At 39.1% G+C, this 22,548-nt stretch overlaps 1 protein-coding gene across 2 annotated transcripts in view; it reads right to left on the minus strand.

Annotated features, from left to right (window-relative positions):
• Positions 1-22,548, minus strand: part of PREX1 (phosphatidylinositol-3,4,5-trisphosphate dependent Rac exchange factor 1) — a 168,806-nt gene that overhangs the window by 18,225 nt on the left and 128,033 nt on the right. Inside the window, exons 15-26 of one of the 2 annotated variants that reach the window (XM_032993589.2) lie at positions 22,380-22,452; positions 20,902-21,044; positions 14,257-14,349; positions 9,773-9,921; positions 8,780-8,865; positions 6,955-7,091; positions 6,334-6,505; positions 4,823-5,010; positions 3,908-4,069; positions 2,753-2,963; positions 1,284-1,542; positions 36-242 (exon numbers count right to left, since the gene is read on the minus strand). In XM_032993589.2, the coding sequence (XP_032849480.2) occupies positions 36-242; positions 1,284-1,542; positions 2,753-2,963; positions 3,908-4,069; positions 4,823-5,010; positions 6,334-6,505; positions 6,955-7,091; positions 8,780-8,865; positions 9,773-9,921; positions 14,257-14,349; positions 20,902-21,044; positions 22,380-22,452 (1,880 nt within the window). Of the gene's footprint in view, positions 1-35; positions 243-1,283; positions 1,546-2,752; positions 2,964-3,907; positions 4,070-4,822; positions 5,011-6,333; positions 6,506-6,954; positions 7,092-8,779; positions 8,866-9,772; positions 9,922-14,256; positions 14,350-20,901; positions 21,045-22,379; positions 22,453-22,548 lie in introns of both variants that reach the window. The other variant, XM_032993588.2, reaches the window with a different exon arrangement.

A 22,548-nucleotide genomic window follows, 5' to 3' on the forward strand; every position in this document is an offset into this window, starting at 1 on the left:
TAGTAAGGTAAAAGTGGCACAGTGTTCAGACTAACCTGTAGGAGTCTCTGAAACTCATTGTGTCATGTCCAGAGTCTTCCTGGTCCTCCTCAGAAACTTTGAAACAGACTTTCTTGATTCCACCATGCTCAGCTTTGTCAGGATCACTCTCTTCTGTTGCCAGGGAAGGTGGAGATGTCTCCTCAGTAGATGGTGGCTCACAGGCACCACCTTCTGTAGGTTCTGTTATGGTGGACAGAAGTCTGCAAAAGGAGAACGTTCAGCTCTCAGGGACTGGTGGGTGGTCTCACAAAGCAGGTATAATGACTAAGGCTGGAATTCAGCTATGTCAAATCAAAAGCGACCGTGCCAGCATTTTACACAGACTGCAGCTGTGTAAAACTGTGAGCTCTGAAAGGGGTTCATTCAATCTCAGATCACAAAAGGTCCTGCTTCCATAGGTACCCTACCTCCATAGGGCACAGCTTAATCACTGCAACCATGGCAGCCTGAAAGGGCTCTGGTTTTAGTTTGCCACAGTCCTCCCGTTCTCCATCCAAGGTGCTGCGTTTCTCCTCTGGGGCAGTGCCTCAGCTCGCTGGCTCTACCCAGCAGCTACTGCCCTTTCCTAAACACATCAGTGCCAAGGCTCCGCATACTTCCCGCTCAGTTGAAGTTTTGGTGCATGATGGGCTGTTCTTTTTTGTTACTGGGATTCCTGGAAGTGGCTGTGAGTGGCTTAGGGCTTCTTCTGGCCTCCCACACAGACCACCCCTACAGTCTCTCCTACCAAAACCCTGCCAGTTATGCACAATACACAGACTCTCTACTTAAATACTTCGTTACTACTACTGGGAGACCCACGATGAGAGAGAGACAAATAAAAAGACAGTAAGAGGAAAGGAAAACGTAGATGATATAGAGAAAGCTGCCTGAAATCACAAGTTTTGCTTAGTCTACCTTATGACAGACAAAATCCCAAGGGTAGTGACTATGTCTATGTGGAATTCCAAAATTGCTGTTGGTACCAAATAGATTCTTATATTAGAATATATAGTAAGCGAGACAGTGGCTCTTGAATTCAGGCAGACTTTTAGGAGCAAAGGACGATAATATATACAGTGGTGAATCTGCACAGGATTCTGACACAACCAGCAAGGAGCTGCAAAGCAAAGGCAGGTGTGAACAGGGAGTACGAGAGAATGATGCCAGTCGAGGCCGATAGGCACAACGTGCCTTCTGAGGTCAATGCCTCCATTTTATCAGAATAGCTCTCTACAGTGCGTACAGGATTCTTTACTCACTTATTTATCTGAATGACATACTGCTTCATTTCCTTCACTGCAATGTCAAGTTTGTTAAAAAGGTGCAAGTATGAGTCCTGTATCTCCCGATCTTCCTGCTTCAGTAGAAAACTGAGTCCTCTTTCTTCCTGAATTGTTCCTCCATTCTGCTGGACAAAGCTACCATCAAGATCTCCATCTTCTGGGGTCAGACATCTCCAGGATGGTGCAGCCATAGTGGTGATGCAATGTTGAGTATATGAGACTGGATTTAAGGTACCTACTAAACATTGAAGGGACTAGTTAGTATGGCTCGCATGACTTTCCTCACTCCATCCCAATAGTGATAGTTTAGGATAAGTGGAATTTTAACAGGAAAAAATAAAATTTCACAGAATTGCTTTATATTATTACATTCTATGAAAAAAATATTCTTTAAAAAAATATATTTTTTTCCTGGCATGCCAACTAGATGTTTTGAATTTACTGCAGTCCAGAAAACAGTTAAATTATGAAAGTAAAGTCAGCAACTGTCCACAGATATACTCATAGACAGCATGGATAGTATCTAAAAACATTTGTTGAAATGTTAATAAATTCAGGTTCTCTGGAGGTGGTCTGTGTTATTATTCCAGCCTTACAAACATTTACACACACACACACACACACACACACACACATGTAAAGAAGTAGGATTTTATTTCCTTAGAGAAGATATATAAAATTCCTTTTCATTTAAAAATACTGACAGTTTTGGTACGGTACTTTGCTAACCACCCTAACTCACATTAAAAATACTATGAAATTTTAATATCTTAAAGCAAGCAAGGCTTCTTTATTGGCTTCATTTTGAATAGTCAATGCCATTCTTCCAAAGATTGGTTAGTCTACACTTCCCTGTGTCTCTTCCAAACATTCCTGCACTCTGACCTTCACAAGACAATGAATCAGAAGCATATCAGGTGAGATCATGATGAAGAAAGGTTGGAACTCAAATAATCAGGTTGTAGGACAAATGCTATGTAGCAGCTATTTATCAGAAAATAGATCCCCCTTGACAGAGTAAAGACTTTCAGCTCCAACGCATGGAATTTATTTAGTAATGACAAAAGAAAACTGCACTAAAATTTGATCGACTCCCTTTTTCCCCTGAACGTAGCCTCTCTTCACAGCATGAGCACAACTACCAGCCCTCATTCACTTTTCTTTTAGTCAGTAAGTCACCTGTACTGACTGCAAACAATACCCAGGACACTTAATTATGATGAAATGACCACACTGCTTAGCTGTGGAAAACATTTGACCTGAAGCCTCTCTATGCTTGAAGGCATTACTATTCTACAAAACTGTCATGTGACTATAAAATTTTAAGGATGAAAAAAGGGTACCAGCAAGACTGTTTCCTTGGAGCTTATTTTGACCTTGCTGAGCAGTGGAAACACAATTTTTTATGCAGAAAAAAGCAGTATGATTTGAAAGGTAATCATCACCTTGTTCTGGATCAAGACCAATAATAGAGGGTTTCCGTCCAATGCGAATGCTGAACGACCTCCCTGCTGAGGTAGTGTTTTTGGGGTATGATACCTCCATGAGGTTAATATGGCAGTTGGTGGGGCAGAAATCCATGCTGTTGAGGGAATGTGGTTCCATGATGGCTTGTTTGAAGGCTGGGCTCACCTTTGTTTTCAATTCATCTGCAAACTGGGAGAAATAAAGCAAGCATGTGCTACTTCACTTGCAAAAAATTATGATGCAATACAGAGAATCCTTTTCTCTTCCTGACTCCTATTTCAGAATCATATGATCTCTGATGCAGCTAGAATAACACATTAAAAAAAAAAAAAAAAGCTCATAAAAGAACAAATGAAAGCAATTAGCTATGCCTTCTAGGACTCTCTTTTCAAACAGCTCAGGTAACTGCACAAAAAAGCACACATACTTTGTTTACACGATGATACACTGTACTTATGTTCATACCTAAATCCAGGCTGGGTGAGGGGTGGATGGAGAGCAGCCCTGCGGAGAAGGACTTGGGGGTACTAGTGGACAGAAAACTGCCTGTGAGCCAGCAATGTGCGCTCGCAGCCCAGAAAGCCAACCGTGTCCTGGGCTGCAGCCAGAGCAGGGGGGGCAGCAGGGCCAGGGAGGGGATTCTCCCCTTTTACTCTGCTCTCATGAGACCCCCTGCAGTGCTGGGTCCAGCTCTGGGGCCTCCAACAGCTCCTTCCTTGGAAGGGTTCAAGGCCAGGTTGGACGGGGCTGGGAGCACCCTGGGTTGGGGGAAGGGGTCCCTGCCCATGGCAGGGGAGTTGGGACTGGGTGATCTTTAAGGTCCTTTCCAGCCCAAACCATTCTATATGTTAAATCATACACTGATCATTCTGTTGTCATATTTATTCATTGATATGGTGGAAATGAACCTGCAAAAATATAACCCACAGGTCTGGCAAACTGAAAGGAGTGATTTAAATAGAAGGTCTTTTTTTCTTCAAAACTTGCCATTTCAGCAACTTGCAGAGCTGTTTTCATGCCTCTTGGACACCTAAATCTAAAGTAGTTGGGATTCATTAATAAAGAATACTAAGACCCAGTTATCTCAATGAAGTATTGCTTTGAGAAGTCACCAATAACTAGTAGTGCTGTACCTCTTGGTAGTTTGTTAGCCTTCTGCTAATGCTTTCCAGCTTAGTGTCACAGATTTGCCGGAATTCATACTGGGGCATGGTGGCTACAGCACTGCTTAGAGATATAAGTCTCTTGCAATTCCTTACGAAGTGATTGTCCTCTGCAGCAAAGGCCTCTAAAATCTAAACAAAAAGACAGGATATCAATGATATGAGACTTAACAGTGAGGGAAAATAGAGTTTTCTTCCACTGAGCAAGTGACAAAGCTCCCATGCTGTCATGGTTGAATAAAGCTGCCTTCAGAACAAGTTGCCTTTATCACTGCCTGAGAACTACTATCGTGTCTAATCCCTAGAGTCATAAAATGTTCCTCAAAAATTTTTGGAATAATTGAAGTGCATCCACTGTGCATTGCCAAAGTTACCTGCTCTGGTGTACTTTCATGGGACTTAAGTTATTGGGATGTGACAGAAACATTCACTATTAGCTCATTATTGTCACAGGCAACAAAAATACTAAGTGCACGCCTGCTTTCCAACAGTAGCAGTTCTACTTGATTCCTTTATTGACCCGTTCAGCCTAACAGATGGGAAAAAGCTGCTTGATTTTCTTCCAAGCTAAAGCAAATTCTTGCCTGAAAAGATTAATCTTGAGTATCAGCAAAGAGTATGTTACCAGACAGATAAAGGCGAGAATTCCACAGCTGAGGGTTCCCCTCCCTCTACCTCAACAGCTGAAATCCCAGAAGCATCTGCTGACTCGCTCATACCAAACGAGCTATTATAACTTGGTGCATTCCAATGAAGGAAACTCGAAGCAGGGTTGAGGAGACCATGTGCTAACTCATCTGAAGAGCCAAGCCACCAGAGAAATGACTATTATTGGCTTCCCTGTTCTGTTTAGGAATGAAGCTGGCCATGTACATTTTGTGGTACCTTTGCAGTAAGATTGAAGCAACCTTTTGGTTCCACAATTTTCTCCAGGACAAAGGATTTGATTCCTGCGCTGCTGACGTATTCGTACACCACTCCATGCTCCAGGTGGGTGTTATCCACAGTCAGGCTAATGGGAGGTGTTTCTTCACCAATGACCAGTGGAGAACTGATGGTCTGTGGTGTCTGGGCTGGAACCAAAATAGGTCATTACAGGTGTTTGGCAGCACACATGAATACAGGCATGCATAGGGAAGAGAAATCTGTTGAGTGGTATTATTAAATGCAAAGACACAAAGAGACAACCTTTGGCTCAAGGAGTCTCTGAACTACATACTGCTAGATGCTGGGAGAATATTCCGAGGAAGGCATTTTCTGTTGGCCACTACTGGAGACAGTAACACGAGGTTTAGACAATCCACATACTCCAATCCACATTCTGATGTTCTTCCATGTGTCCATGCACACACCCATGCGCAGGACACTACTCTGAGTTCTGTTCAGCATTCAGACCCACGGACCCCAGCAGAAGCTTGTAAAGGGAAGTATGCTAATCTCAGAGTCCTGTTGTTTGTAATGTCCCTCTGGAAGACAAGTCACTTTTCTGTCCTATTTTGGGAAATGCTCCAGAGGCATTTTCTGTGCAGCTATAAGCCTGAGATAGCAGGGCAGGGGTGGGGTGAGGAGATAACATTTTTTTACACACAGCAATGCTGTTGTCACCAGAGAACAGATTTAAATCACAGTCAGATTGAGAATTGCCAGGGAATACCTCACATGCCTATATCAGGGCACTGCGCCAGCTGTTCCATCGTGGAGCTGCACTGTTTGACCATTAGATTATCAGCCTCACCAGACTTTAGATAGGATCCACACAGATGAGCATCTGTTCCAGGGGAAGTTGCCAATGGCATTCAGAGAGTCCAGGCTCAGTCCTTTGGATTGAATCTGACTTTAGAATTCTCCCCTAACATCTACACTTCTGAATAAGCTCTCAACATGGAGGTAAAGCAGTGTTTTTTATGAGTTACACTTTTCTGAGTTGGAGGAAATACACTCACACCTTTTGCTGACACAGTGGTAACAGAATCTGAAAACTTGCTCCAGATCAAAGTATTTTAAAATCTTAATCTTTAATCACAAAAAACAGATTATTCTAGGGGGAATGACTTGCAGACCTTCCCTCTCCAGCTGCTACCGCCCAGAAACTCCTGGTTTGCAGGGGCTACCAAATGAGTCTAAAAATACTGAGCCTCTTCATTCCAGAAACTGGCTCTCTTGTAAAGATCAGAGAGTCACAGGGGTATGATTTCTATGCGTATCTCAGTTTTTTCTTCTTCTGAATAAACTGTAGCATAAGAGTACTTCTTCTGGCAAACCTCATTCTATTACAAAGCTTTACTAAGACAAGATATATTCTACAATAATAATTACACTTTCTATTTCTACTGCAATTTTCCTTGCTGACGCCCCTGATTCGTCCCTAGGTTTCCTTTCCCCATGAGAATCTTTACCTGATGCCTGTTGGCTATTTTGAAGGGGATCCAATTCTGCACCTCCTTCCAGTGAGGAGTCGTCTTTGCTGGAGCCAGGATGACTGCCGTTCAGATACGCAGTGGATGCTGCTTGCTGAACTCTGTCCTCTTCCGCATCTTCATGTGTCCTGTACACCCACTGGTACAATCCCTTTTAAGAGATACAGGTTTCAGCTCTGACCTCAGTAAAAATGTCCAATCTCTGTATGTTTAGACTACAAAGGTGAATCTAGCTATCAATTTTGTATTTTCTAAATTGTCTGAAATATCAACATTCCCCCAGCTTTCCTCTGAACTTCAGAGAGTATGAAAACTAGATCAATATCTGGGCAAAATTCTAGTTTTAGCAATAGTTAATAATATTTAGTACTGTATGCAATGTATGAATTGACATACATATTATTTGTAGATGTTTTGCAACTAGAGGCAACTGTATTCAGCTCCCTCAGTTATAATAGGACCTTGGCATAGGAGTAAATAAGTCAAAAGAGACATGTATATGTTGCTTTTCTGAATATTTAGTGAGCGTAAAAGCACAGAAGGAGGGGAGGACAAAAGGGCAAGAATTAATGTACTTCCTTTGAGGTTTTGTATTCATACCAGTGCTTCCTGTTGTCTGGTCCTGTAGGCTGTAAAGTGCTCCAGAACTTCCATATAATTTCCATGTGTTGCAATATTCCCATTAACTTTCAAAATACACTGCCCTGGATGAAGGCCTACAGCTGCAGCCTCAGAACCTGAAAAATAAACAGAAGAAGGGTTAGACAGTAAAGCCATCTGACTATGGAAGAAAAAACTGGAAAGTTTGCAAAGTGTTTCCGGTTAAGAGTAAGAAGAAGAGCTAGTTGAATACTGTCATGCTTTTGCTACTAAGTACTTATTCTGAGAACTTTGTTGCATAAGGAAAACATCCTTCAAATATTCAGTAGTGCTGGAAAAAACAGAGACCTCCTAGATCTAAATGCATTCACGCTAGAAACTGAAATTCCTATAGGAAATCATTTGGGATTCTTATATGGCACTTCTAGCCTCATGGTTACATTAGCCGAGGTCTTGCTTAAATGTAAAGTTTTATTTGTTTCAGCTTGTTGCACTTGAAAGATACAGAACGCTTGCATGTTATGCAATTTTCCGTGGTCTAAGAAAAAGACTATGATCTACTTAAAAATACAGTAAATCTAGAAGGCAATAACCAACTTCAATGGATTTATTCCAGATTTACATGAACCAGACTCAGACCCAAACTGAGCTCCTAGAAATCTACAGTTAAGGTGATTAACTTTAAGGTACCATCATTTAAAATTCATGCAGTTTTATTCCAAACACAGTTTGTCTTTTGCTAGCAAAATCCTGAAAAAGGAAAATCTTTCTAGCTGGCACTTCCAGTTTGCACTTTTCAGACTGTTAAAAAGTGGCTATAGGTGCTGTTACGAAAGACTGTAATAAATGTGTCTCCCTGGGAACACTGTTTGTTGCATTTGGGTGCTGCCTGTTGTCTGTATACTAACTGCACATATTGGGATATTTGTTCTGAAGGAAGGAAGTGGAACATGTCTGAGAGATTGTATTTTCTGCATCTGCTGAAAATAAAGGTTAGAGTTGAGCTTTATTTGCAGCTCAGTTCACATTTCAGTTACAGAAGTAGTAAATATCTCTGTCATACTGTGTTTTCTCGTTTTAAAAAGAACAGGGAAAGCAGTTCGGCCCCAATCTTATATTGATAATTTATAGCAGTGTAAGCCAATGTAAAGGGAGAAGTAGTCTTCGAGTCTTATATCATCCTTTGTGATGTCCATTAAGAAACATGATCCATTTACCAACCTGCTGATCCCACAGCACACTGAGAACTACAGAGATCCAAACTGTGGCTGACCACAGGCAGAAATATTGAGGAAGCAACAGACAGCATTACACCTCAACTTTTTCCCAGCCATCTCAGTTTTAATTTTTTATTCCCTGTGGCTGTAAACCTGCATCTTAGTAGTCTTAGAAGAAACAAGGTTAGATTTACTAAGCAAGTACATTTCTAGCTTGCAAGAGCTCAAGTGATAATGTTTCTTAAGAGTCTTTCCACAGTACCGTAGACTGCAGTATCAGCACTTTCTTCTACTGCAGTTATTCCTTGCTTTGTGTTGATGGGATTACTGACACAACACTTAGTTTCTGCCTGAAAGTGTTTATAATCTGAATACAGTCTAAGAAAATGGTATCATTATGAACTATCTCGTTGTTCTATGGTTTTATATATGAATGCAATCCTTCTCTGTGACAGGGGTTCCTAGTCATTAAAATAAGTTGTCAGAACTTGTTTAGACACTGAAAACTGGATCTGCCTTGATTAATACACACACACACACTTCACATACACATGTATACATATTTAGCTGTACTCCAAGCTTAACTGTACCACAGCCTTTCTACTTACCTCTTCCTACTGCATGAACATATGGTGGTGCTTCTCCCCGTATCTGAAAGCAAAGTGCTTCAGGACAATCTGGGATTTTAATAATCCTGCAGGTAAATCAAGGAGAAGAGGAAGCAGCATTTTAAGTTAGGCTGCCAGAGCTCTGGGCAGTTCTAACAGCACCTTTCCCTGGCATTCACAACTGTGTTTTGGATTAAAGAAAGCACCCACACAGTTTACAAATAAATACAAATAAACAGACCTGAAGAAATGATTCACTCCACCTTCATTTTCCAAGGCAGACCAAAGATTTTCTTTGTTAATTAAAATTTGGCATTTCCAAATTTATTACAGCTTTAAGTGAATAAGACAGGACAGAAACTTTCTATGGTATTTATATTCACTTCCATTTCTTGGCAAATTTCAGTGCAACTTTGTTAACTTATACAAGCTGAGGATCTTTTCCATTCAAAAAAAAGTAGATTGAACAAGACATCCTGGACTAGAATTCAGCATCAAGTGTTCATTAAGACATAGAATTCTATGGCAAATTCCGGGATTATAGAATCTAATAATGCACAAGACATTAACAGGGCCAAGCCTCATTATAAAATGTAACAATGAACTGAAAAACTGTAAGGGCTGATATCATTAGAGTCATCCAAAAAAAATTCCAAGGTCTAATGGGGTGGAAATTGCTTTCCCTTGCACATATATTAGAGTCTGAGAAGCTTCACACCTGAGACAATGACAATCCTCATGATTCAGTTCTGCTTGTGCACAAGGAAGACAGAAATTTACTGCAGTATATAAAAAGAATCCTAACCTGTTCTAGAAGCACAAAGTTCATCACTAAAAACAACCTGTGACTCCTGTATCTTTCATTGATGTAATTTCCTATTGAACAGCTTTTGCATTGCAAAGTGTTTACACAGTTTTCACTACAAACTGTAGGAGAAATATTTAGTAATTGACATTTCTAGAAAATCTCTGTCTGCCCATCTTGGCACTTACTCTTTTGATTTGGTGGCTACCAGAAGCCTAAGTGGCCTTCGTGAGCAGAAGGACTGGTTTAAGATGGTTTCCACTTCTGAAAATGGGCGTAGGAATATTAAGTCCTCATTGATGGAGTAGATTTTTCTTCCTGTCTGCAGGCCAGCCATCTGCAAACAAAACGAACACCACAGAAAACTTTGGATCACTGGTAGTACCTCTGAAAGTTCAGGATCCAAGGTTCAACCATTCTCTACTTACAGACATTCCTAGGATTATTGTCATATGGAATACTGTATATACAGTGTTGGTTCATCAAATCATTTGTCAGTCACCCTTAAAGCTGTCTGCATTTACAGAAAACAAAGAAATTTCACCAGTATCTACAGATATGCCACTTCACAGATATATCTTACTTTGCAATGGATATATCTTTGTACTTTTCTACTACAATTTTTTTAATAGCGACTATAAAAAGAAAGAGGGGACACACACACACACACTGTAAAATAGGGGACTACAACAGACTGGCTGTGATACCCAGTGGGATGGAGAAGTGACTTCCCACAATTTACAGCTCAGGCACAGGGAGCCAAGAACAGTTTTCAACCACTAGCTAATGCAAAACCAATCTATACCTAGTCACGTAAGCAAATGTAACCTGGTTGCAAGTGGTGGTAAAAACCTGTCTCTGCTTTAAGTGAAGTACTAGTTCTTTATCAGCCTAAAAAAATACAGGATTTTAATTTTCATTCCTAGCTTCTGCACCTAACTTTAGTTATTTGGCACTGGTCACACAGGAAGTCAGAGACAGATCCGATGACAGAATCGAGATCTCTATTCTGCCCCCTGGACAGTAACCCTAAACATACCTCTTGATCTATACCAGTTAAAATGTGACATAGCAGCACTTAGACTAGTTGTTAAGACACTAAGGAAATGTAAAATTCTCTTTAATGGAGTAAAAAGAAAAGAAAAAAAAAAAAACTATTAACCCTTCCCAGGTTAGAATTACTTACTATCACCAAGGTCCAGCAGTTGGGCTTCCTTCCAAACGCGACAACCCCTTCTCCTATTCTGCCTGGAATGCACTGACAAATTTCTTGACTTGGAAAAAGGAGATCTAAACAGTACTACTCCGACATATGAAATCTGACCTGTTGCAAAAATGAATCTGGAAATGCAGGACTGGAAAACCCTGCTGACTCTGTCTATACATGGCTTGACTTTACTTAAATATATTTAGTGGTCTGAAAGTCAGAGATCAGTTTACCTACAAAAACCTATACATTTTCTCAAATCAAAGTTATTAAAAGAAAAAACTACAAAGTGCTCTCCTTGATTTAATTCTCTAGCTCTGTACAGTTGACAACATCCTCTTGTGTACCTGGCAATAACTTTTCATCTTTATTTTTTTGTAAGTAATCTCTAATATGGATAATAGGCATAAATAGCAATAGAAATTTTAACTTATGATAGAATTGACAAACTTTGTTTTATAATTCAATGCAAATGTTTCTGCTATTTGCCTTTACTTATACTGATGAGTTTATTATAAAGTAATATATAAATTTCTAAAGTCATTATGTTTTAGGCCTGATTTTCCCAAAGCAGCTCATACACTTAATCTATGTGCAATTACCTGACCTCTTTGCATACCTGCAATCATTCTGCCCGTGGATAACCTTTTTATATTCCTAACTTCTTGCTAGTACATACAGGAGACCTATGTGCTGCACACATAATAACAAATCCATGAATGTATGAGGCACACAGTTGCATATTAAAACCCGCAACCTAGCAACTTCCAAGTAAAAATCTACTACTCTACTGGGATATAACTAACCAGGCTAAGGAAGGTTAGACAACTTGCCTCTAAGACTAAACACCCTACAGTTTCATAGAGCTTCTGAATAACGGATGCTCCTTATGACAACTCAATGCTGTTGTCTGGATCCAGGCCACCATTTTTTGCCAAACACCAGCAGCTTGCTATTTGCTATTCATCTGCAGGGCCACTGGCCAACCGGCTACTTGTTGAACACACTCTGTTCAAACAACAGACATCTGCTTGTCAGTTGGCTGTTCAAAGTAAGACAGCAACCACAAAAGGACACAGCCTCCCAAAAGGATAATTTTTTTCACTGTTGCTTCCTTCTGAAAGAGTATCAGTCATAAACCAGCTCCATTATTTAAACCTGTGGGAATAAGCCCAGCTACAATTAACCTGCAAGTGAGCTGGCTTAGAAAGGTAGGTAAGGTACAAACCGAGGCCACACTGACTTTCTGGATGTCTTTGTGAAGAGACATGAACCTGGGACAGGCATGGGATGTGCCACAGTTGGCATCAACCAAGCACTGCTCTATGATTTTTTTGTGATCCTCTGTCTAGGTGAGCTGAGCGAGTGTTAATAGTCACAGGCAGCTGCTGCCACGAGCTTGGGGGACAATTCCCACAGGTGAGAGTCCCGGGCTGAGAGCTGCTCATCACTCGGGATCAGGAGAGAAAGTGCATGAGTAGTGCCTTCTACAGCACTATTCCATCTAAGGGCCAAAACTGAGAAGGTGAACACACACATCAGACGAAGGGTTTCCAAACTGCAGTTCAAGTACCCTATCAGTACAGAAGTTTGATGTTTCAGCAATTCTTTCCTCAACAACTTTTAAACATGGCTTGGGAACTGCTTCTGGCATAGAAAAGAAATCTAACAGCTCACAAAATGGTTTCTAAAAAAATCTTGAGAAGAAAAAATACACTAATAATAGTAAGAGTAATGCTTGGCAACTCTGATTTTGAATAAAAACCCTAGAGACGCTTGTTGCACATTCAGGAAATTCAGTGATGTGTGCTGCCACCACCTGTGCATGACAACTTTGTTCCAGGTATACTAAGCAAAGAGATCACAATCCCAAACTCAAACAGAATGTGTTAATCTTGAATAAATCCATGCAAGTAATAGATTTGTTCCCACTTAGTTGTTGAACCTGGAATCTTATTCTGGCCTAAAGTCCGACAGTCCTAATGAATGCAACGCACTGTGATGGGCACTGTGAAGCAGAGTTGCGTGTCTCAGTTTTTGGCCTAAAGAGTGTGACAGCAGGCATAGGGTCTACAAATGGACTACAGCTGCTAAGCCACATGGAACTACATGCTGGCTGTCTTACTAGTATCACAAAGCAATTAAAAAAGGCCAAGCATGTAATGAAATGCATTATTGCTGGGCCTCACGTCTTTCCAGAATGAACCAATGGCCCTCTGGTTCACAGATGCAGATTTATTTATTTTCTGGAGCAATATTTTAAGATTAAGCTGAAAAGATGGGCTCATGGTTACAGATAGTTTGTCTTGGAAGATCAAGAAAAAGATTCCTCAGAAAATTGTATGCTTCTGTTGTCTTAAAACACAACAGATTTGCAGGATATTCCATAGGCATCCAGCCAAAGAAAGGGCAGAAGGATTATCCGTCAGGCAATGGTTTACAACAGAGGTTTAGATTAATAAAATTTTTGGCCAACCAATGTTGATTTTGAGCATGAGGTAGAGCATAGGATTTGTTTCTTTGGTAACCATTAAACAAACAAGAATGAGGAATACTGAAATAATTTCATTCTAATATTAAACTTCAGTTCAAAATTCCTTCCTGTTTGACATTTTCAACTTGCTAAAATCAATCTGACCACTTCAGCTGTTTGCATTGGGTGAGACATCCAGGAGTTATCTGTAGCCTAAAGCAGTGGCCAGCAAATGAATGTGGACATTAAAAAACTCTTTAATGGTTGTCCTGGACTGTTAATTATAAGTAGTGTCTGTGTGCTGCCACACTTTACTGTGAAACCCTGGACAAGTCATTTAGTCCTCTCTTACCTTCGTATGTGCTAAAAGGCACCTAAAGAGCTTTTGAAAAAAAACAGACTTTCAGTTTGTCTGTGCCTTATTTCAGTAAATGGAGGATCACATTGTGTTATCCACTCAAGGGTTTTGTATGGATAAACAAATGATTACAAAATACTCAGATCCTATGATATTTGGGCCACCTACATGCCTCAAAGAAACAAAGCAAATATATTCTGTAGAGCTCTTAAAAAATACCAGGGAGATAAGTAAGTGCATGAGGTTTAAGGAAAAAATACAAATCTAAAAATATAGTTTTCACTCAAATAAACCTGTTTCTCATCAAACATCTTTGCTATCCCAAAACAATGTTACATTCCCTCCCTTCTCAAATTTAATTTGCTAATGAACCTGAGGTATGCTATCATCACAGAGAGATACTGCTGTTGTCCTGTCACTTATCAAAAATATTCAGCAAGTCACCCAAAGATGCCAAAACACTTAGCAATTTACAGAAACAGTCTATTGCCACAGGAATTGTAGAAGATACACAATTTTCTATTAGCTGCCTTTAAAATGAAGCAGACTTTAAAAGGATGGTTTTGTACCTTTTCAAAGCACTGAGATATTCTTAGGTACCAAACCCAAAATATTTATGAATGTCAGGTCTTACCTCTGCAGAAGACCCTCGTCGAACTGACTTCACCACAGTCGCTTTGTTCTTTTCTTCTATGTCAAATCCATAGTCATCCTCTTCTGGTAAAATCTGAAAAAGAGCACAAGGTAATGCTTCATAAATATGGAGTTCACTGAAAAGTTGAAGAATGGAGATAAGAAATTGGACATCTAATTGCATATCTTAAGGCTGAAAGGAACTACTAGGTCATTTAGTCTGATCTCCTACATAACATAAGCCATAAAATTTAATCTAGTTATTTCTGCATTGAGCCCTTATTATACTAAAGCAGAACATCCAGAGAGTTATTCATGTATGATCCGCAGGCTTTAAGAAATGAAGAATCTATTCAGAGTTTACTCTGAAGAATCCTTCAGAATTTGTTCCAGTGGTTAACCAAATCTTGGAAACTTTATTTGGTTTTAACTTCTAGCCCTTCTTTGTTAGCTCTTTCACTGTTAGATTACAGAAGTCATCTATATTTAGTATTTCCCATTGGTGAATGTACAGATCAAAGCATAGTCATTTACTTATTTTTAAAAATATATAATGAACAATCCACAAGTCCTTCTTAGTGATCAGTTTTGGATAAATTGGGGATCTTAGACCTATTTGTTATAGATAATACTACATATTACATAAACCTACATCATAACAGTTGGTCTGCTGGATAAAATTCTGGATGATCAGTAAGAGAACAGTTTCGGACATCTACAGGTCCTTTCTCTAGAGAACAGGCATATAAGCTTTGTCTTACGGAAAAAATACAAGACTCATGTCATGTGCTCAGTCTGCACCTTTTACGGTTGACAGAAGACTTCATAGTTCTGCCTACTGAAAATCTTCTTCCTCTTATTCGCACTGGGATCACACAGACCTGCCTTATAAATATTTTTAAAAATCATATAAATCACGGCAAATGTATGTTTCACTCATCCTTTTCTAGTGGTTCATTAACAATGAACGAAAAGCTCAACAACTCACTTCCCATTTTAAAAATATAATGCAAGCCTGCCCACTGGTAAATGGACAAGTGGAAATTCTACCAGATACACATCTTGCATTTGAGCAAACACTACACAATTAAGAACCATGTGATAAAACAGAACTGAGTTAAAAGGAAAAAAAAAAGCTATTTATACTCTATCATGCCACTGGGGAAAAAAAATACTGAGAATTATTTCCTTGATTCTGATGATTCCTGCACCATTTTAAAATACTGTCCTCTCTCAATTGATATCAATGCCATCAGCTTACAAAGCTTTGTCCTTTTACAGGAATTCATATTAGAGAAAATTTAAAGAAATAGAATCACCTTTTCCTGCATGAGCCACAGAGCCATGTTAAAATAATGCATGACAATGTATCTGCAGGGAAAAAATCCTCATCAGCCGATGTTCAGATTAAATGGACAGGAAAGTAAAAAGACTAAGTTTGTCATTCTTGGGTATTTCTAACAAAATATTTTAAGAAGCAATGCTATTTATGCATGTTTAATAAAAGGACAGTTTAGAAAACTGGGTATATCACTGGTTAGGTTTTTAGCATTGCAAGTGTAATGAGTTTCAGAACAACACAATATGTATTTTTATCACTTCACATTTGGGATTATATAGAAAATTACTAGGATAATCTCCCCTCCAATCCTCATTTTACACTTCAAGGGACTGTTCAGTTTATTTTGTTTAATCTTGAAAGCGTATGTGAAAAAGATATTTGAAAATTTGGAGGCTTTGATTTGCCAAACTTAGGAAGCCAGCAGCTACACAAATTTACACGATCTCTTTAGTGCAGCTACCATTACTATGCATGAAGATCTTTTATTTACTATCATTTTTAATAACGTACCTTTCTCTGTTCATTACTACTGCCAAAATGTGTTGTTTGAAAGCAAAGAACCAAAATACTTTTTTAAAACGCTAAATGCAGCAACATTAGGAACTTTATCACCATGTTGTAAAGAAAGAAATCTCACATTCTGTATACTGATGCTCCTGTACTGGGGACACTCTCTTGTGAAAAGGTGGGCTATATGCAATACTTGGACAAGAATATGATTCATTCTTTATTATAAAGAAGTAATACCTTGCAGTTCCACAGCTGAACACCATTCATCCCTAAGGAGTCCAAAGCAATTAACTAACTTGCCATCTACAAGAATAATTTCTGCGCCCCTGAAATGCAATCAGTTTTTTTGAATGTAAGGCAGCAGCTGTTTAATCTTGAAAGACAACCACATTAAAAAATAAGACCATATGAGAAATAAGGATGTTTAATCAAAATCAGAGAGCAAATGCAGTCAGATCACATTCAATGAGAATTTTGGCAGAGAGGGGGGAGTGAGGAGACTAAAAGCTATGCAAAAATAGTCTATTAGACCTATATCATGCAAAAGCAGGAACTCTCAGCCTAAATTTAGGGCCATCAGCAGCAGAAGAGGCAGCACTGGCAGATCAACCACCATTTCCTAAACTAGGGTCCAGGATGCACATCCTTCTCTCACAGACTTCCCTACAGTTCTCCAGCATAAACTCTTCTCTGTTGGATACACTTGAACAGTCTAACTTGGTTAAGAATTTCTTAAGGAATAGTGACTTATCAGATAATGTCAAGTTCGAATGCTTCACAAAACTGATGAGGTTTCTGTGGTCCTCAGCAGCATTCACTTGAAGAGAGCTATTTTCAAAAGTCCACAGCTTTGGGGCAGTAAAACAAAATTTGAAATGACAAAATTTCTTTCCAATGAGAAGCTACAGAATCTAAGTCACCCCTGCTGCTATTATCTTTAAAGGTATGTTTTGCCACATTAGCAAAATAGGCTTAATATATACAAAATGACTCAAAGTTTCTTCTGGTGTATGAGCTTTGAAATTGAGCACTGAAATTGAACTGTTAATTCTGAACTGTGAAAGATTTACAGCCTAAAGGATGTTTTTCATTTCAGAGTTCACTGTAATTTTTAGTATCCGAATCCATGCAAAGCCCTTATCTGGCCACACACACCTGGATGATGATGTCTCTTGTTACTGACTTGCCAGCCTGGCTCCTTGGGAGATCAGAAATCTCTAGAGAATGAACTCTTATTAGTCGCTCTCTTCCCAGGGGTGATTTAAATCGAAGTTTTGAATTCTCAAGCTACAATAGACTGTGGTAGACTAGTATAATGAAGAGCAAAGGGAAATCTCTTTGTTACTCCCTCTGTGCTGAAATTTTGCAGAGTTAGGTCATTTTATATTAGCACAACACACAGAAGTAATTCTCCTAGAACGATTAAAGATGCAACAGATTTTTATTAGGGACTAAGTATGGCTTTACTTGTGTAATACAAATTACTATTATTTGTCATGATTAGAACAGGAGAAATGTGTTCTATACTTTTATAAGAATTTTAAGGTGAATGCTTTCTTAATTGGATTGGCTGGTTTAAAATGGAAAAGATATGAACTCAAATGATAATACTACCTATTATCTAAAAACTTGATATCTGAAGTGCTGAATTATAAGGACACTTTCATTTTCAAAGCTAATTCTAGATGTAAGAATAGTAGCAAAGCCCTATGGATGGATGAGATTTAACATCCTAATTTTCAGATGGTCAACTGAGGCATGGAGTGACTTAAGGTCACGTTCAGGCAACACAGCGAGTTCATGTGAGAAGTTAAATCAAAACCCATGTAGCCCTGACTTCTGTGCTCAAACCACTGGCTTTCATCGAATATGCTACAGTACTCAGGCCCCTGCACGAGCTGAATTCCAGGACATGCCACAGCCCTGGCTGTGAACTGCAGTGGGACATGGCAACTACTCTCCTACAACTACTGCAACACAGCACTGAGAATAAGAAATATGGGATACCCTGGAGGAATGCAGAAGATACCACAGGTCTGGAAAGTTGATGCGGTTTAGACTTACAGTCCAGACCTCTGATCCAGCATGACAGTTTTGAGAATGCTACATAAAATGTACAAAGGCATCATCTTTAGAAACCACTGGAAATGCTTTTCTTCTGAGGTCAGAGAAGTGATACACTAGAGCCTTCTGGGGACTCTAGCATTGTGGGTGCATTAAACCTCTTAGCCAACTTTCTACAGGCAACTATCTTTGTCTGATATTCAGCTCCAAGCCACTAGCTTTAATTTGTGTTGTGGTTGGCTTGGGCTAACAGATAGAGGTGTTGATCACAAGTTAACAGCACACTTCTGTAACCAAGTTACAATGTTTGGAGTCAATCCAAAATCCAAATTCTCTTCAACTATGCAAAGAATGTTGTGTATTATTTCAGTTTGTCAAGATTTATGTCCTTCAATGAGAAACAATTGCACAAATAAATTAGTATTAAATTTTAGTTGAAGTGCATTTTTTCAGACTGAAAGCACTTTTTTCTTGGCATTTCTAATTATATATTTGCCAAAGTTTCTGTCGTTTTCTTTTTTCAAGGGCAAGCTCTCCTGTGATGAAGCAAACTTAGATGAAGGGGGTGGGGGAAGCTGTCCACTAAACAGCTAAGATTTCATGGCAGTAGAAAAGCATGTTTCAAAAGCCAGTGCTGAAGAATTTCCACAAAACTTCCTACAGTGGGATCGGGGGATGGGAAGGATCAATGTCCTATCATGAATATAAAGAGGTGAATAGTAATGTTCCATAGACAGCAAAGCCTCAGTATTCCAGCTGCTCTTAATTGCTAAACACAGAATAAAATCTAAGTCAGGCACATTTTTTTTTGTGGCTAGGTGTAATATATTTACTATACTACTACTTGTGGGGTTGTCTTCAGAAACATTCAGAGGACAGCTAACTTATTTGTGAAAATGAGGGCAACTCATAACTTTAGCATGACTACTACTCATTTGAGAAAAATGTGTGCCCTCTAAGTAGGAGATTTCTTACTCAGCATGTGCTGTTCATTTCAGATTTACTTTTTGAGATAGGACTGTATTCTGACTGTATTCTGATGCACTTCAGAACTACAATAATAGTAATATTAAAATTATTCCTGTTGCAAATATTTCAGTTACCAAATTATGGAGTGACTGGAAGGACCGATTAGGGATTATGATTAATCACTAGTAAATAGTCCATGTGCAAGGTCTGTTTGTTTGTTCTGTCTCTTTAGTGAATACTAATAAATGATTATTACATTAACAGAGAACATAAGCAAAGAACTTTAAAACCCTCATTTCACAGCTAATGTTACCACTGAGTTTTGGCATTTAAACAGAAGTGCCTTGAACTGACAGAAAAAAGTGGAAGAGACATACAAGTCAATCTGTTTCCTCAAACTGTCTTGTCCTGATAAGGTGGAAAATTAAAAATATATGAGCAGTGCCAGTTCCCACAAACTTACAGGAAACGGATCTCTGAGTGCTTTGCAAATCACAATTTAAAGAACTCACATAGTCTATCACCTTTTAACTGCTTCCTTTTATCCAACAGCTCTCCATGAGGATAATCATATTAACCTGACACTCCAGTCTCTGGCACTGGATGCATAGAGGAATAACTTTGAGGGACCATGGTGCTTTAAGTATTACTTCTGGCCATTCAGACCAACATGGATTGGTCTCCTGGGAGACAAGACAACAATGAGACAATGAAGTTTGTGTGAATCAGAGGAAAAATTTTCCCATATAATGGACCTCTGGGCCTTTTCCAGCAATTCTGCTTTTGTAGTTTCTGACCCAAGTTTTTATCCTGCTCCTGCACGTTCAAAGGGACACAAAGATGGGCCTGGAGCCACTGGCAGTAAACAAGGATCCCAGAACAGAGTTTGCAGCAATCTGACTACCACATCCAAACAGCGTTAGAATAATCTCAGTGCACTAAGGACTGTGATGGCATTTAGTGAGGTGGGAATCTGGAGGTAACAGTAATGTTGCAAAAGCATGAACATAAAGAACTGTATTTTTTGGAAAATGGTTTTCATAAAGAAAGTAAAGCTGATACTTGATCCAGTAATGCAGGGCATATTCACATCACTTAGACAACAATGTCCTGAAATATCTCTGTTCTTATCAGTGTTTTGACTTGCATCTGAATCTATCACACATAAGGGTGATTAAACTGTGTTTAAACTTAAACTGTGTTTGAACTTGATGGCAGATTTCTCCTAAAGTAGGAGTGCCCGTTATTTTATTCTCCACCACACCAACACTGTGGTGCCTGCTAAGGCATCTCCAGCTCTCAGCTCATTTCTAGATTCTCTAGAGGGCTTAAGGGGAATAGAAAGGGGTTGGGCTGTGAACTGGATGAAATGGTCCTATCTCTGAGTTTCCTCTTTTCTTGAGAACTATCAGAAATAGGGAGGAAGTTACATGCATTTGCACGTGTGTGTGTGTGTGAGCTGTAAATCCAAAGCTCCCAGGTAGTGGTGTAGGATGGTCACATGCTAAAGAAGCCTGCAACTGAAAGATTTTCCTTGCTACTAGAATAAGCTATGTAGTCTGCCCACTTAGAAAACACACAGCTACAGAAGTCAGAGCTCTACAGCAAAGTAGACCAAGAATTAGTATTTATGCAGTGAGGAAAAGTCTAGCTACTGGTACAATTCCCCATTTTAATTCTACTCTATCATCATTTTTCTTCTTATTCTCCTCTAGTATAGTTTCACAGAAATGTCAAGGTTTACATTAACATATGTCTTACCAAAAGACTCTTTCCCAGGATGTTTTCCACGAGCTTGAAGTCATTACGTAATTGTTTGCTCTTGGAACTTGTGCCTTCCATCTCCTCATCAGCATAAAAGCGGAAATATAACGATTCGTCCTTAAATTCACTTTTCTCCAGGACTGGAAACAATATATAAGAAAGACACACAAACATTTACACAGAGAATGAAAGTGAGAAACAAAAAAGAAAGTCAAAGAAAATCCTAAATATTTCCCCAGTCTTTACAGAAGAAAGACCAGATCCATCCCTATCAGTCAGGTATTCAGCTCTAATTTTTACACTGTATTTTAGGGATATATTTTTCTTCAGTGCATGGTAGCTCAAGATAGGATGTTTGACCTCCCTGGCATGTAGAATGCATATAAAATGCAAAAGTTCCTCTTGTAAGAAAGATGCTACTCAAAACCTTGTGCTTCTTTCCCATGACAAAACAAATATGGTAAAACTATAAAAGGAGCAAAGAGGGGTAAAATGGCTGTTTAGAGATAAGATGGCTGAATAGACTAAGGCTTTTCAATCTAAAAAGGAATTGAGGAGGAAGTAAGATGTATAAAATTCTGGAAGGCATGACAATGTTCTCTACTACTTTTTCAAATATGAGACCTAGAGGCTTCAAATAAAAGCAGCAAAAGACAATTTTAAAACTTGAGAAACAACTTCTTCCGTCAACATGTACTTCTGCAAAGGAACTCCTTGCTGAAGGACAGACAGTATAAATGCCAAAAGTTTACATAGGCTCAAAACTGATCAAATTCTTTAAAGAAAAACAATTACTCTTACAATCTTATCAAGTACTGTGCAAATTCTCTACTAGTTATTTACAATAATCTGCTCTCAAAACCACTATTCAAAATATGGAGAGTAAATGTTATTTATGACTAAAACTGGATGTTTCACTGGACAAACTGGTTACTTAGGACTTTGTATGTGATATTTGATACTGATACGGATGTGGTTTGTTTATTTTACTAGTTTAGCAGCAGCATCACTGAAGATGGATGATGTCTAACTTGGCAGTTTGGTGCTTTGGATTTTGAAGCTTCAGAGATTCAGCACTGAGGATTGTGCTTGTTGTCCAAGTGGCAAGAACTAGGCAATTTTACTTTGTACCTGACATTTTTTGGTGATGTTTCAGGACAGTACTTGGCTTGTGCATTGGTTTGATGGCTCTGAAAGAGATGCAGTGAAAAGACATGACCCTTCTAGCTTGTCTAATCACTTGAAGGCTCATCATTACTATTAGTAAGTGGATTCACTTGGGAAAGTACTAGGCTCAGACATTTTGTGTGAGCTCAAAGACTGCTTTTTGAAGGACCTGCTAGGATGCCTGCAATTATATACATGTCAGCATGTATGGCAGAGCCCAGAGAAAAGGAATTTTCAATCAGTCAGCTAAATCTGACTGAGGTAAGAGCTCCATTAATTGGCTGTGGGAAATAATATTAATGCATTACCATGATGCATGAACCCGTTATTGCAGAGTCCAACACCCAGTGCGACAGCTTCCTCCCGAGTCTGACAGTCTCCCTAGAAACAAGAGGATAAATATTACATCTCAGACAACTTCCTAAGGTAAATTATTCCCCTTCCCCACCACATAGCTTGTGGCTCTGAAATTAGCAG

The sequence above is a fragment of the Tyto alba genome, unplaced genomic scaffold (assembly GCF_018691265.1).
Source record: "Tyto alba isolate M040663 unplaced genomic scaffold, T.alba_DEE_v4.0 Super-Scaffold_33, whole genome shotgun sequence".
In the NCBI taxonomy this organism is placed as follows: domain Eukaryota; kingdom Metazoa; phylum Chordata; class Aves; order Strigiformes; family Tytonidae; genus Tyto; species Tyto alba.